Consider the following 17,095-nt stretch of genomic DNA (forward strand, 5'->3'; position numbering starts at 1 on the left):
AGACCAGGAGGGTGGTATAATAGACAAAATCTGTGTCACCTAAACAGACAGAGAACCATCGAGCCATGCGACGTTAAACGAAGCGCTTCGTGGGAGGCAACCCACACATTTTTAATTTAATCAGTTATGTGTGTTTGTAGGTTTACACAGGAGCTCTACAAGGAGAAAACATCACATCAACAGATGTCTAAGTCATGAAAAAGGATAATCAACGTGGCTAGAGGTATCAGAGGTTGACCAGGAGAAAAAGCCAAAAAACGACCAAAAGGGCAGCCTAATACGGCCACCTGTGTCAGCTGACACGTGCCGTGTCAGGAGGGTGCAAATTCAGGCCAAAAAATGGAAAAATAATGGCCTGACACGGGCACCCATGTCAGCTGACACGGGCCGTGTCAGGAACACTGAAAGAGAAAGAGAATTTTTGTAATCAATAGTAGCTTGACACGGATGGTCGTGTCAGGAGCACTGAAGGTAACACCCAAAACATGGTGTTGGGCAGTAGCCTGACACAGCCACCCGTGTCAAGCAGGCGGAAATTTTGATTTTTTTTTTTGAAATCCGAATTTTTCGGTGGCACCCACCCATTTAATCCAACTTAACCATATTTTTCCCCATTTACCTTATAATTATCAGATTTTTATTACACTCTTATCATTCTCTCTTATCATTCTCTCTCATCATTCTATCTCTCATTCTCTCTAAACCTCACAAACCCCATTACTTAAAAGATTTCATAACCATCACTTCCACTCTCCTATTGCCAAAACACCCTTCACAAATATTACTCCACTCGTCGTCCCCGTTCTAACCACGGTTTCGGAATCTCATAACTCCCTATTTCAAATAATTTCTATTTTTGCAGGTCCAGAATGCCCCCGAGGAGAATTCTCACCGGAAAGCAACAGCTCGTGGAGATGGCAAAGTCACGGAAGCGACCAAGCCGGAATCTAAATCCACATAACATCATGTTTGACAATCCGGAACAAGAAAAGAGGTATCAAATCCACTGGAAGCGAAAGCTCACGCCGACAAGGTACATGTGTGAGCATACTCTGAACGCAATGAGGCTCAAATGGAGGTATACCTGATGTTCCATGTTTTAGGAATGCTAGAGTTCATGAGCTTGGAAGCGCCGACATACGAGCGCATCACGCTCGAATTCCTTAGCACGTTGGAGTTCCAGCTCGAAAAGAGGTGGATAGACACGACCATGTATTATTTCGGCATTTTGCGTTTCCGCTTGTTTAATAATTATCATGAATTGTCGGTTGAGGAATTGGAAGAGATACTCCGACTCCCTCTGTACGGACCAGGAGCGGTCCCAAATGGGTTCTTAACTAAGGATTTCTGGATTGCCATCACCGGGAGGACAGATTACACCTCTAAAGGTGCTAAGGCCTCCGACATCCAGAACCCATGTTTTCGGTATGCTCAGAAGGGTTTGGCTTATACCATGTTTGGAAGAGGCGATAACACCGGGGTAGCTACTCAAATAGAGTTATTTTTTATGTACTCAATGGCACAAAACAAAGCCATCAATGTAGCTGCCTTTGTAGCGGACTATCTGGGCAAAGTTGGCCGAGCCGACTCCGGAGGCATCTCCGTGGGTGGCATGATCACCCAAATTTCTGAGCATTTCAGGTATCAAGCTGTGTTACTCGAAGACACGCCAATTGCAGGTGAGACCAAAATTGACATGTCCGCTCTAATTCAACAAGGTATGATTGTTGGTACCCCTACTTACTATTCCGTGCTTATCCATAAGAGATTTATTATAGCTCTGACGGATCCGAACAGAGTTGTTATTACTGACTGTGCCAACTGGTTGTATGTGAGCGCTGACCCCGACGTGGAGGAAGGCCACAACATTGACCATTTTACTGTAGGTGATCAGTTTATAAATGACCAGGTGGATGCCACAGAGGCAGAAGAAGATGAACCTCAAGCACCTCAGGAGCAGTTTGTACCACCACATCAGGAACCTACCCAGCAGGAGGCAAGTTCATCGTCCTGGTCCACTGACCAATGGACCTGGGTACAAACCGAAATAGGTGACTTAAGGAAGGAACAACAACAGCAAGGCATTGAGCAAGGCCGATAGGGGGCAATGTTGGATGAGATGAGCAGCATGATGCGACAGTTGATGCTGCATTTTCCGCAACCACCTCCTCAGTAGGGTACTATGAGTGTCCTCCTTCGCTCTTGTTCGTAAATATTAGGGCCAATGTTTAGTTCAAGTGTGAGGGAGATTTTATGTCTTTTATTGTTATTTTCAGTATTTTGTTATTTTATCTCAGTATTGTGTTATTTTATTTTTATGCATTCTAGATTTGGTTTTTCTGTTTGAAGGTACATTATGCTGCGAGTGTTTCAAGTTTGTGGTGATATGTTGGAAATAGTAATGATCACGATTGAGAGTGGATGAAAGGATCATGCCATTTACCATTGCTTGTTGTGAAGGATCTCCCCAGGAAGTTGACACTGCAGAAAGTAAGATCGGACGCAACGTATACAACTTAACCAACATAAGTGTCCTATACATTCCGAAGTAAGGAAGAAGTCGTACCAGGCTAAGGAGTACCGTGGATACTGTCAAAGCTTAACCAAACAGGGTGAGTCATAAAAGGCCAAACACATTGATCATCATGAGCGATATTCAGGTTTGTCTTTATCACTCTAAATTTGCGTAGATTCTCTGGGACTGTCACTACATGATTACACACACTGAGGCACTTTGTTTGAAAATAACCCCGAGCCTTTCTAGCCATCCTAAATGATTATATCCGTTGTAAGTGTAACACCCCAATTAAAATAAGATAATTATTTAATTTAAATTAATATTTTATTTATTAATTTAATCGAATAATTGGGAGTTTGGATTATTATTATTATTTTGAAATAATAATTATTGGGTTATTATTTATTGGAATAAAATAAGTTGGAATAATAAAAAGTCCCATTTTTGGTAAAAAGGGTTTTCACGTGAAAAGGAAACTCAGAGAAGCTGCTGAAAAGGGAAAAGGGCAAAAGGCAGAGCAAGAGAAGAGGAGAAGCTTGGAGCTCGGAAGCTGCCGGATTAACTCAGGTAAGGGGGGTTTATCATCGATTAACGGGTATTATGGGATGATATGTACTGGGTAGTAATAGACCATTGTTTTACCTCTGATTGGATGATATATGTTGAATTTGTGAACTTTTGAGATGAACGAAAATTTGGATTATAATTGACGAAATTCGTAGGAATTAGAGGTAGAAAGGTTAGAAATTTGTGAAATCGAAAGTGTATGATTCGTGTTAGATGATATGAATGAATTGTGTGTGAAATTTGGACTGTAGGAGGTTGAATTGGATAGGTCTCGTAGCAGAGAAAGCCATTGCAGATCTGAGAGCTCTGGTCTCTGGTCATACGCGTATGGCACTAGGCAATACGCGTATGAGATGTTGGTACGCGTATGGGGGGAAGTCTTACGCGTATGGGAGAGAAAGATGACATTTTGAACGTGAATTGGTCTCTGTTGGTACGCGTAATGGGAAGTTGTTACGCGTAGCGTACGCGTATGGGATAGGTGGTACGCGTATGAGTTGGGCGAGGAAATGCGCAATACGCGTAAGAGAGTAGGCATTACGCGTATGGAGTTGGCCAGGTTTGGGCAATACGCGTATGGCATGGACAGTACGCGTATGGGCAGAGTTGGGATTTTCCTGAACTGTTGTTGTGCAGTTTTTGGTTGTTTAGGCTGAGTGATGTACTTAGCTGAGATATGATGTTGTAGGGATCATTTCCCGTTGTTTTGAGTGGTATAGGTATTAGTAGAGCGGGCTAATACTGTGGTTGATTATGTGGCATGATATGATGTGCTTTTGTGATTAATTATGTTGATAATGTGTGATGGTATACATGATGATGTGAATGTATACGTTTGTGAATAGACTGTATTATGGCTTAGAGTGTGAGCATGTGTCTATTCTTGATTGTTGTTGATGTTGCATTGCTAGGTGATTAGCATGCATGTTGTGGCCCATTTGGGGTGGTAGCTAATTCCCATGGTGAGGAATTAGTGAGTATATCATTTGATTGTTGTTGTTGATGTTTGCATGCTAGGTGATTAGCGTGCATTTCATGGCCCATTTGGGGTGGTAGCTAATTCCCATGGTGAGGAATTAGTGAGTGAGTCCCTATGTCTCAAATGAGTGGGACTAGTGAGCTTGGTAGCCGTGCCTGGATTTGGACGGTGAGGTTGAACTATATGTTCACAAATAGTCGGTACCGCATGCATAGAGTCTCATTGCATAATGAATGTATGGCATATGATATGAATGGATGTATTCCAGTATCATATGTGTGTTGTGTGTTGTGTGTTGTGTTGTTAATAATTGAATATGATGGAGATATGTACTGTTGATTATGATGTTTGAATGGATATTACTGTTGCGGAATGCGTAGTCTAATTAGGGTGAATTAATGTGTTAATTACTTGGCATTACATGTTGTTCTATAATGCTTATTATATTGATTGAGGAACTCACCCTTACGCCTATTTTTCAGGTAACGAGAAATGAGTTGAGTAGAAGCTTATGCTGGGAGTCTAGAGTAGTTTCTTGTGGGTCATGCTCTGATAGATGTAACATCGGGAGGGAATGTTTTAATTAATTTGATATTGGTTGTTGGATGATTTACATGTATAGTGTTACATGTTTTACATTGATGTTGAATTTGATTCCGCTGCGAATTATGCAAAAGAACCTTATTTTGATTAAATAAATGAGCATGACAGGATATTTGATGAATGTAGTGAAATGATTGTGTGACACCCTTCGGGGCATAATTACTCTGATGAATATATGTGTATTTTAATTATAATAATTTGGGGTATTTAGAAGGGTGTTACATTAGTGGTATCAGAGCATAGTCGGTCGAGTCGAGTCGTAATTATTCTGTTCCCCTGTACGGGATAGGTGTTGTGTAACCCTATCAGTACTTATTGTTTAGCTTGTTGGGTTTTCAGAATAGAGATGGCTGGAAGAGGTAGAGATGATGCTGCAATTGCTGAGGCTCTGGGTATGCTAGCTGGAGTACTTGGGGGGAATCCAAATGTTGTGGGAATGGGAGCTGCTCGTCAGTTGAGTGAGTTCCAGAAGAACAATCCTCCAATGTTCAAGGGAGCATACGATCCAGATGGTGCTCAGAAGTGGTTGAAGGAGATAGAGAGGATCTTCAGAGTAACTGAGTGTGCTGATAACCAGAAGGTCAGGTTCGGTACACATATGCTGTCAGAAGAAGCTGATGATTGGTGGGTTGCTACCCGCACTGAGTTGGAAGCTGCTGGAGATGCTGAGATTTCTTGGGTTGTGTTCAGAGAGAGATTTCTGAGGAAGTATTTTCCAGAGGATGTCAGAGGAAAGAAAGAAATAGAATTCTTGGAATTGAAGCAGGGTAACCGGTCTGTTACTGAGTATGCTGCTAAGTTCACAGAGCTGTCAAAGTATTATACTCCCTATAGTGAGGCTACTGGGGAATTTTCCAAATGTGTGAAGTTTGAGAACGGGTTGCGTCCCGAGATCAAGCAGGCGATTGGATATCAGCGGATCAGGGTGTTTTCTGATTTGGTTGACTGTTGCAGGATTTTCGAGCAGGATTCCAAGGCTAGAGCAGAGAGCTATCAGCAAAGGGTTGATAGGAAAGGTAAGAATCAGATTGATCGTGGGAAACCGTATGCAGCTGGCAAAGGGTTCCAGAAGCAGAGTGGGATGAAGAGGCCTAGTGGGGGAGACTCTAGTGCTCCTGTTAAGTGTTATAGATGTGGTCGGGCTGGACATCGTGTTCATGAGTGTACCAGTGCTGAGATGAAGTGTTTCAAGTGTGGAAAAGGTGGTCATTTGGCTGCAGAGTGTCGGTTGAAGACTGTGACTTGTTTCAACTGTGGAGAGTTGGGTCATATCAGTCCACAGTGTCCTAAGCCGAAGAAAGAGAATCAGTCAGGAGGCAAGGTCTTTGCTTTATCGGGTTCTGAGACTTCTGCAGATGATCGTTTGATCCGAGGTACGTGTTATATTAATGGCTTTCCTCTTGTAGCTATTATTGACACAGGTGCGACTCATTCCTTTATATCTTTGGATTGTGCTGTGAAACTTAAATTAGAGATATCTGAGATGTATGGTAGTATGGTGATTGATACTCCTGCGAAGGGTTCAGTGACTACTACGTCAGTTTGTTTGAATTGTCCTTTGAGTATTTTTGGTAGAGGCTTTGGGATAGACCTTGTGTGTCTTCCACTAGTGCAGATTGATGTTATCTTGGGAATGAACTGGTTGGTGTTTAACCGAGTTTCTATTAACTGTTTTGATAAGACTGTGATATTTCCTGAGATTGAGGAAGGGAAGAGTTTATTTCTATCAGCAAGGCAGGTGAATGAGGAAGTAGCAGATGGGGCAGAGTTGTTTATGCTGTTAGCGACTTTGGAAGCTAAAGATAAACTGGTGATTTGTGATCTGGCTGTGGTGTGTGATTTTCCTGATGTGTTTCCTGAAGAAGTGAATGAATTGCCGCCAGAGCGTGAAGTTGAGTTCTCGATTGATTTGGTACCTGGTACTAGACCGATATCGATGGCTCCGTACCGTATGTCTGCTGTTGAGTTAACTGAATTGAAGAGTCAGTTGGAAGATCTGTTGGATAAGAAATTTATTCGTCCGAGTGTGTCACCGTGGGGTGCACCAGTGTTGTTGGTTAAGAAGAAAGAAGGTACTATGAGGTTGTGTGTGGACTACAGGCAACTGAATAAAGTGACGATCAAGAATCGGTATCCTTTACCGAGGATTGATGATTTGATGGATCAGTTGGTTGGTGCGAGTGTGTTCAGCAAAATAGACTTGAGATCTGGGTATCATCAGATACGTGTGAAAACTGAGGATATTCAGAAGACTGCTTTCAGAACAAGGTATGGACATTATGAGTATTCTGTAATGCCTTTTGGTGTGACTAATGCGCCTGGAGTATTTATGGAGTACATGAATAGGATTTTCCATCCGTACCTGGATCAGTTTGTTGTGGTGTTTATTGATGACATTTTGGTGTATTCGAAATCTGAAGAAGAGCATGCTGAGCATTTGAGAGTGGTTTTAGAAGTTCTACGAGAAAAGAAGTTATTTGCTAAACTCTCTAAATGTGAATTTTGGTTAGAAGAGGTTAGTTTTCTTGGTCATGTGATTTCAAGAGGTGGTGTTGCTGTTGATCCTTCTAAGATAGAAGCGGTGTCTAAGTGGGAAGCTCCGAAGTCAGTTTCTGAGATAAGAAGTTTTCTTGGACTTGCAGGTTATTATAGGAAGTTCATTGAGGGATTTTCTAAGTTGGCGTTACCGTTGACGATGTTGACTAGAAAGGGGCAAGCGTTTGTTTGGGACTCAAGATGTGAAGAAGGTTTCCAAGAGTTAAAAAGAAGGTTAACTACTGCTCCTATTCTGATATTACCGAGTTCGTCGGAATCATTTGAGGTTTACTGTGATGCTTCATTGTTGGGCTTGGGTGGTGTGTTGATGCAGAATAAGCAGGTTATAGCTTATGCTTCGAGACAGCTAAGGGTTCATGAGAGGAACTATCCGACACATGATTTAGAGTTGGCAGCTGTGGTGTTTGTTCTGAAGTTGTGGAGGCATTATTTGTACGGATCAAGATTTGAGGTTTTCAGTGATCATAAAAGTTTGAAGTATTTGTTTGATCAGAAAGAGCTAAATATGAGACAGAGGAGATGGTTAGAATTTCTGAAGGATTATGATTTTGGTTTGAATTACCATCCGGGTAAAGCAAATGTAGTGGCTGACGCATTGAGTAGGAAATCATTGCATATGTCTATGTTAATGGTTAAAGAATTGGATTTAATTGAGCAGTTTAGAGATTTGAGTTTGGTGTGTGAAAGTACTCACAATAGTGTTAAACTGGGAATGTTGAAGTTAACGAGTAGTATTCTGGATGAGATTAGAGAGGGTCAGAAATCTGATATGCTTTTGGTGGATAAGTTGACTTTAGTGAATCAAGGTCAGGGTGGTGAATTCCGAGTTGATGAGAATGGTGTTTTGAGATTTGGTAATCGGGTGTGTATTCCAGATGTTACAGGACTTAAGAAGAGTATTCTTGAAGAAGGACATCGTAGTGGTTTGAGTATTCATCCTGGAGCTACGAAGATGTATCATGATTTGAAAAAGTTATTTTGGTGGCCAGGAATGAAAAGAGAAATTGCGAGTTTTGTTTACTCCTGTTTGACTTGCCAGAAGTCAAAGATTGAGCATCAGAAGCCGTCTGGGCTAATGCGACCGTTGGCTATTCCAGAGTGGAAGTGGGATAGTATCAGTATGGATTTTGTTTCTGGTTTGCCAAGGACAAGTAAGAATTTTGAGGCTATTTGGGTGATTGTTGATAGATTGACGAAGTCGGCTCATTTCATTCCGATCAGAATGGATTATCCGTTAGAGAGGTTGGCTGAGTTGTATATTGAGAAGGTTGTAAGTTTGCATGGTATTCCGTCTAGTATTGTTTCGGACAGAGATCCTAGATTTACATCGAAGTTCTGGGAAGGTTTGCAGAAGGCTTTGGGAACTAAGCTGAGATTGAGTTCTGCATATCATCCGCAGACTGATGGACAGACTGAGAGGACGATTCAGTCATTAGAAGATCTTTTGAGAGCTTGTGTTTTGGAAAAAGAAGGTGCTTGGGATTGTTATTTGCCTTTGATTGAGTTTACCTACAACAATAGTTTTCATTCGAGCATCGGTATGGCACCGTTTGAAGCTTTGTATGGTAGGAGATGTCGGACACCTTTATGTTGGTATGAGTCCGGTGAGGGTGCTGTGGTTGGACCGGAAATTGTTCAACAAACTACAGAAAAGATTAAGATGATTCAGGAGAAGATGAGAATTGCTCAGAGTCGTCAGAAGAGTTATCATGATAAGAGGAGGAAGTCACTTGAGTTTCAAGAGGGAGACCATGTGTTTCTTCGTGTTACTCCGATAACCGGTGTTGGTCGAGCTTTGAAGTCGAAGAAGTTGACACCTCGATTTATTGGTCCTTATCAGATTTTGGAGAGGATAGGAGAGGTAGCCTATCGTATCGCTTTACCGCCGTCGCTTGCGAATTTGCATGATGTTTTTCATGTATCTCAGTTGAGGAGGTACATTCATGATCCGTCGCATGTAGTCCAAGTAGATGATGTACAGGTGAGAGATAACCTGACTGTTGAAACATCACCTATGAGGATCGAGGATCGAGAGTTGAAGCAGTTGCGGGGTAAAGAGATTGCCTTGGTGAAGGTAGCTTGGGGAGGACCAGCAGGTGGCAATGTGACTTGGGAACTGGAGAGCCAGATGAAGGAGGCTTATCCGGAGTTGTTCGATTGAGGTATGTTTTCGAGGACGAAAACTCTTTTAGTGGGGGAGAGTTGTAACACCCCAATTAAAATAAGATAATTATTTAATTTAAATTAATATTTTATTTATTAATTTAATCGAATAATTGGGAGTTTGGATTATTATTATTATTTTGAAATAATAATTATTGGGTTATTATTTATTGGAATAAAATAAGTTGGAATAATAAAAAGTCCCATTTTTGGTAAAAAGGGTTTTCACGTGAAAAGGAAACTCAGAGAAGCTGCTGAAAAGGGAAAAGGGCAAAAGGCAGAGCAAGAGAAGAGGAGAAGCTTGGAGCTCGGAAGCTGCCGGATTAACTCAGGTAAGGGGGGTTTATCATCGATTAACGGGTATTATGGGATGATATGTACTGGGTAGTAATAGACCATTGTTTTACCTCTGATTGGATGATATATGTTGAATTTGTGAACTTTTGAGATGAACGAAAATTTGGATTATAATTGACGAAATTCGTAGGAATTAGAGGTAGAAAGGTTAGAAATTTGTGAAATCGAAAGTGTATGATTCGTGTTAGATGATATGAATGAATTGTGTGTGAAATTTGGACTGTAGGAGGTTGAATTGGATAGGTCTCGTAGCAGAGAAAGCCATTGCAGATCTGAGAGCTCTGGTCTCTGGTCATACGCGTATGGCACTAGGCAATACGCGTATGAGATGTTGGTACGCGTATGGGGGGAAGTCTTACGCGTATGGGAGAGAAAGATGACATTTTGAACGTGAATTGGTCTCTGTTGGTACGCGTAATGGGAAGTTGTTACGCGTAGCGTACGCGTATGGGATAGGTGGTACGCGTATGAGTTGGGCGAGGAAATGCGCAATACGCGTAAGAGAGTAGGCATTACGCGTATGGAGTTGGCCAGGTTTGGGCAATACGCGTATGGCATGGACAGTACGCGTATGGGCAGAGTTGGGATTTTCCTGAACTGTTGTTGTGCAGTTTTTGGTTGTTTAGGCTGAGTGATGTACTTAGCTGAGATATGATGTTGTAGGGATCATTTCCCGTTGTTTTGAGTGGTATAGGTATTAGTAGAGCGGGCTAATACTGTGGTTGATTATGTGGCATGATATGATGTGCTTTTGTGATTAATTATGTTGATAATGTGTGATGGTATACATGATGATGTGAATGTATACGTTTGTGAATAGACTGTATTATGGCTTAGAGTGTGAGCATGTGTCTATTCTTGATTGTTGTTGATGTTGCATTGCTAGGTGATTAGCATGCATGTTGTGGCCCATTTGGGGTGGTAGCTAATTCCCATGGTGAGGAATTAGTGAGTATATCATTTGATTGTTGTTGTTGATGTTTGCATGCTAGGTGATTAGCGTGCATTTCATGGCCCATTTGGGGTGGTAGCTAATTCCCATGGTGAGGAATTAGTGAGTGAGTCCCTATGTCTCAAATGAGTGGGACTAGTGAGCTTGGTAGCCGTGCCTGGATTTGGACGGTGAGGTTGAACTATATGTTCACAAATAGTCGGTACCGCATGCATAGAGTCTCATTGCATAATGAATGTATGGCATATGATATGAATGGATGTATTCCAGTATCATATGTGTGTTGTGTGTTGTGTGTTGTGTTGTTAATAATTGAATATGATGGAGATATGTACTGTTGATTATGATGTTTGAATGGATATTACTGTTGCGGAATGCGTAGTCTAATTAGGGTGAATTAATGTGTTAATTACTTGGCATTACATGTTGTTCTATAATGCTTATTATATTGATTGAGGAACTCACCCTTACGCCTATTTTTCAGGTAACGAGAAATGAGTTGAGTAGAAGCTTATGCTGGGAGTCTAGAGTAGTTTCTTGTGGGTCATGCTCTGATAGATGTAACATCGGGAGGGAATGTTTTAATTAATTTGATATTGGTTGTTGGATGATTTACATGTATAGTGTTACATGTTTTACATTGATGTTGAATTTGATTCCGCTGCGAATTATGCAAAAGAACCTTATTTTGATTAAATAAATGAGCATGACAGGATATTTGATGAATGTAGTGAAATGATTGTGTGACACCCTTCGGGGCATAATTACTCTGATGAATATATGTGTATTTTAATTATAATAATTTGGGGTATTTAGAAGGGTGTTACAGTAAGCACCATTTGAGCCTGTATCCATTTGTTTGTTTAAACCCCATAAATGTACCCCTTGGCCAAAACACTTCCTTACCCTGTTCAGAGTCATGTTAATACATTTAAACTATGTTGAAAAGCTAAGTTTGGGGTAAAAGACCCCAAGAGCTCCCAAAGCAAAGAAAGTGCAAAATAGAAATAAAGAAAAAAGTGAAATAGGAAATCATCGAGAGAAAAGAAAAAAGAAAAAGAAAAAAGTATAACTCGAAGATTCAAAAGAAGCACGAAAAGGGCACTCGGTGGAAAAATAGAAAGAGAAATTCGAAAAAAAAACAACACAGTAGGTAACATTGACTCTGAACCAAAAGCCACTTATTTCTCGTTTTGTTTTAATATCCACACCCTAACCCAAGCCAAGTCACAATGGTTTTACGTTCTCTTTATTCTTTACTTATTCCTTATCTAACTATTTTGTTGGTTGATGCAATCCTCTTTTCATTTACCCAGTGGGGGCACTCATCCACCATAAATTTTATCTTTGTACCTTTAACTGACAGGCAATACAAGGTGATCAACGTCTTCATAGATGTCATTTGTTAACAACCGTAGAAACTTGACCGTTTCTGGGTAGCTGCTTGGGGTTATGTCTTATGCACGATCGGTTATGTAGCATCCCTTTTTGGTTAGTCTATTTTGACATAGACCCACATTTCCATAATCCTTGGGAATTCAGCCAACAATGTGTTCATCGGGGATATAAAAATTTATCCCCGAGATATGGATGGATCTGACATGCCTTGGGATTACTACCAAAGGGAGATGAGACTTCTTAAGGGCATCTCCCTTAAGTCTCTTACCAGTCAGTGCGGGTCAAGCTTGGTTTCCTTCTCTATGGTATTACCGTCATACGAATTAGTAAAGCTGAGTGTTCAACTTGATAAGATGGTCGAAAGGAGACGCCTTAGACGATGTATCCTTTTGAGGTTACCAAGGGACCGAAACGTCTCCTTCTCGCATATTCTTTCCTACTGAGGGTGCAATCTTTTTATTCTGTGAGAGTAAGCTATCGAGTTATTAGAGATCAAATGATTTATGCTATTAGGTACGTCCAGATATGACTGTTGGAGTCTTGATTGCTTGCCTCTGACAAATAGGCAGTCATTAAGGGGAATCTGGGGTATACGAGGTATCACGTAAACATTTCACTAATGGTGGTGACTGTAAAAATCGCCGGTAGTGCCATACTAAAGATCCTTTGCATTTTCTCATTTCTCGAGTCTCCTATCATGCTTTTATCTTTATTTCTTGATTCAAAATCACTCTGCCATGTGAAAGAGGTGTTTTGATGACAGATCACAACTAGACTTAACGATGTTGTGAATCTCATTGATGATGATCAAATACGATAAAATATAAACAAAATACCTAATAATTCGCATCACATCAATGTGTCGTGTGATTCACGATAATGATTAACACAATTGTCAGTAAGTTTGCGTTCAAGACCCTGTTTACCTCATTACGATATATGAATCCGGGTACTATGTGATCTTCGCTTATCGCTAAGAGATTATTTACCTTTTGGAGGAAGTACTCAAATATAAAATCTAATTTGGAAGTTGTTACGATATATACCTTATTGATGACGAATAATTGAGGCAATATGAAATTGGAAGGTTGATCGGGGGATCTTCAGCGCAATCTTGGAGGTAAATGCTTCCATTTTTCGGCGATTCTAGTAGGGATTCGATCTTGGATCAAGGACGATCTATTTGTGGAAATTTAACGGGAATTAGGAGTCAATTCCCATAACGACACCACTGTTATGTTATGAAACTAGAATTAGATGTATATTGGTGGTGAGGAATTCTGAATCGATAATGCTGATCTCCGATACAACGGTACGATGATGAACATGTAAGGTTATAACTCCAGCACCAAAGTCAGTTCAGAATTTAAGATGAGTGTAATAAAAAGTGTGCATTGAATTTCTCGTGAGATGACTTTTATATTTTGAGTCATTTGAAATGAATTAACATTAACTTGGGCCTTAACTTTTTGGACTTTTGGCCGACGTAGAAAAAAAATCACTAATTTTTAAACAAAAAATGTAAATAAAATAATACAAAAAGAATTACATATATTTTAATATCTAATTAACAAAATATAGTAAATATATTTTATAATTAACAAAAAAAAATTACATATGATTGAAATGATAAATTTTGTTAATATATTTTTTATCCTACTTTCAAAACATTTTATTCATTTATATTGTTTTCAGTATTATCAAAATATTTTATCAACAACTTTTAAATATAGAATCACGAAACAACTTAAATTTTACTTTTAAAACTTTTTTTTAGTTTTAGGTTTGAAAAAGCTTTTAAATATAGATCAATAAAAAATAGGTGAAACACACTTTACTTTAAAAAATAAATAAATATTTCACTCTTTTGACTAAAAATAAGAAAACGAATAATGCACTTGGGCCCAAAAAATAACATACATTGGGCCCAAAAAACCCAAGCCCTAGCAGTTATCAACTATATATTGTGAAGTTTCATCTCAGACTCATTCCTTGCCGATAACAAATAGCGCCGTCGCAATGGGAAGAAGTAAGTTCAATTTTTCCTTTCAATTTTTCCTTTCAATTATGCTATGTTCATTCAATTCTCTGTTCCTTTTTGATGTTTTTAGCTTGAACTCTTTCTTCAATTGTTTCTGATAATTGATGATTAGGTTTATGTCAAAATTTTCTAATATGATTTACTTGTGAAAATTACGGCATGCCGAAATTTGATTTTATTTTCTTTACTGGTTTGATTTTTATTGTAATTGTTCGTTTTTGATGAATTGAGATTCATTAGGAATCGATGATTATATTAGAACGAATGGTTTGTTTTGGATCTGGTTAACCCCTATCAAGTTAATTTTTTCCCAAATATTTTTTTATTTTATGAAACATGTATTTTCTGCAGATTTCAGATATTTTCCTATGATTTAGGGTTTATCATTTGGTTTTATTTAGGGTTGTGAGATTGGTTATTTGTTGGATTTTTGTAGTGTTAGTTTGATTTTTTTGTGAGATGTGATTTTAATTTTGTTTGGTGTTGAATATAGGACCTGCAAGATGTTACCGTCAAATTAAAAACAAGCCATATCCAAAGTCACGATTCTGTCGTGGTGTTCCTGATCCCAAGATCAGGATCTACGATGTTGGCATGAAGAAGAAGGGTGTTGACGAGTTCCCTTTCTGTGTCCATCTTGTCAGTTGGGAGAAGGAGAATGTTTCAAGTGAGGCACTTGAAGCTGCCCGTATTGCTTGCAACAAGTACATGACTAAGTTTGCTGGAAAGGATGCTTTCCACTTGAGAGTCAGGGTTCACCCATTCCATGTTCTTAGGATTAACAAGATGCTTTCCTGTGCTGGAGCTGATAGGCTTCAGACTGGTATGCGAGGTGCTTTTGGAAAGCCACAGGGTGTTTGTGCTAGGGTGGCTATTGGACAGGTGCTTCTCTCTGTTCGCTGCAAGGATAGCAACGGCCAAAATGCTCAGGAGGCTCTTCGTCGTGCTAAGTTTAAGTTCCCTGGTCGTCAAAAGATCATTGTCAGCAGGAAGTGGTAAGTATTTGTTCTATTGGTAGCTGCATAGTTACTCATCCTTGTTATCTCATATTTGAATACTGATTTATAAATTCTTTGTTCAGGGGATTCACCAAGATTGATCGAAATGATTACTTGAAGTTGAAGTCAGAGAACAGGATTTTGAATGATGGTGTCAATGCTAAGGTAATATGAAGCCCTGTGTGAATTCAGTGTGCCCATATATTTTGGTCTTGCTTAGAACATATTTTTCTATTGATTTATTTATATAGGAATGTAATGTTTCTAGCTTTTGAATATGATCTGTTATGACCAAGTTATAGTGGCCTTTCGACTTATAATTTATCTGTTTGGCTTTGCAGCTTCTTGGGTGCCATGGACCTTTGGCTAACCGTCAACCTGGAAGAGCTTTTATTAATGCTAGCTGCAACGCCTAGATAATTTTGTTTTTGCAAGACCAAGTTTGAATTTTGTTGTTTTGTCTGCCTTTTATTATATTGTTGAACTTGATATATTTATATCTGTTTTGAAGACAATCTGAATTGGTGTTTAATGTGATATTTTGTTATGGTTAACTATTTTTTATCTTTTAGCATTTGATATTTGAGAAATGTTTGTTTTGTTAATTTTAAGTTAGATTTGGGGATTGTTAATGGTTTACTTTTTTGATTTATTCTTCGTCAGTTAGAGTAGAAATTATAATGGAAAAGATGGTGAAAGTTAGATTTAAATGGTTTAAACATGTTGAGCAAAAACTTAGTGAATAATGTGATAAAATCAAATGAAGAATACGTGTTTGATGTATTCATCGTCAGCTTATTAATAGTTAGAGAAGAAATTATAACGGAAACGATGAATGTAGTTAGATTTATATTGGTTTGAAACTATATTATAGTTGAATATCTAACGAGGGTAATGCAACATGCATTATGATGATTAATTAGTTGATCTTCTGAAGCATTCCAAGTTTGACCATTCGGAGCAAAATTCATTGGGCGATATATTTTATTGGAATAATTAGTCATCAACTTAATTTAATATTGACCCGCTCTAGTCTCTTCGATAATTTTTCCAGTACAAGTAAGAGTATCAATTTATGGTCTCTATTGATCTAATGCAGTTTTATGAATAAACAAGTTTTCATTTGCTTTTCATTATTTTTACCCTCGTATAATTCATGAGACCTTTGTTAATGCCACAAGTTAATGTCATATAATTCATGAGACCTTTATTTATGTTCACGAAACCTTTGTTACTGTCATTATAATATGCAATGCAATTTTATAGAATTGTACATAGTTTGGGATATATGCTATGCTTTTGCCACATGTTCTTAATGTTACAACTTTGACATACTTTCATGCTTATTTTCATACTGTCATACTATCGTATAGAATCCTGTCTGGGATACATGCTATAAATCTTAAACTGCTGTCGATTTTAGTTACAAAGTTCTGCTTGAAATTATACTGTCCAAGTTTTATGTAGAATTTTGATTTTCAAAGTTACAAAATCCTGCTTAAAATCATGTCTAAATGAAGAATTTAACGTATAATCACATGCAAAATTATGGTTTTCAAAATTACAAAATACTGTTTAGATTCATGTCTAAATGCAGAATTTAACTAAACATAATTACATGTAGAATTTTGGTTTTCAAAGTTACATATCCTACTTCAAATCACGTCTAACATCCTGCTACATGACAACATCCTGCTACATGACACCATTCTAAGATTTGTCGGAGTTTGTGTTCTAGATAGCATTTGATCCCCTTCAACCTCTTTTCCTCTAAAATCTTGCACAATGCCACAACGAGCTTTCCTTATTCACCTTCGTAAAATGTACCTCCCACGAATAGCCTAAACATCGTTCACTTCAAACACTTTTAATGCATGTGAATAAAATATGTCAAATATTTCAAACTTTCTACAACTACAAGTAATGTCGATTTATGGGATGACTATAATGACAACTTAACTTG

At 38.7% G+C, this 17,095-nt stretch overlaps 1 protein-coding gene across 1 annotated transcript; it reads left to right on the plus strand.

Annotated features, from left to right (window-relative positions):
- Positions 1–13,966: 13,966 nt before the first annotated feature.
- On the plus strand, positions 13,967–15,686 carry LOC127118616 (60S ribosomal protein L10). Its single transcript, XM_051048839.1, has 4 exons — positions 13,967–14,122; positions 14,628–15,129; positions 15,216–15,297; positions 15,474–15,686. The coding sequence occupies exons 1-4, from the start codon at positions 14,113–14,115 to the stop codon at positions 15,546–15,548; spliced, it is 669 nt and encodes a 222-aa protein (XP_050904796.1). The 5' UTR covers positions 13,967–14,112; the 3' UTR covers positions 15,549–15,686.
- The last annotated feature ends 1,409 nt before the right edge of the window (positions 15,687–17,095 follow it).

The sequence above is a fragment of the Lathyrus oleraceus genome, chromosome 2 (assembly GCF_024323335.1).
Source record: "Lathyrus oleraceus cultivar Zhongwan6 chromosome 2, CAAS_Psat_ZW6_1.0, whole genome shotgun sequence".
NCBI lineage: Eukaryota > Viridiplantae > Streptophyta > Magnoliopsida > Fabales > Fabaceae > Lathyrus > Lathyrus oleraceus.

Excerpts from the sequence above, each read along its gene's own strand:
- LOC127118616 (XM_051048839.1), top strand. Across the intron at positions 15,130-15,215 it reads ATCATTGTCAGCAGGAAGTG|GGGATTCACCAAGATTGATC; the intron begins GTAAGTATTTGT and ends TTCTTTGTTCAG. Across the intron at positions 15,298-15,473 it reads ATGATGGTGTCAATGCTAAG|CTTCTTGGGTGCCATGGACC; the intron begins GTAATATGAAGC and ends TTGGCTTTGCAG.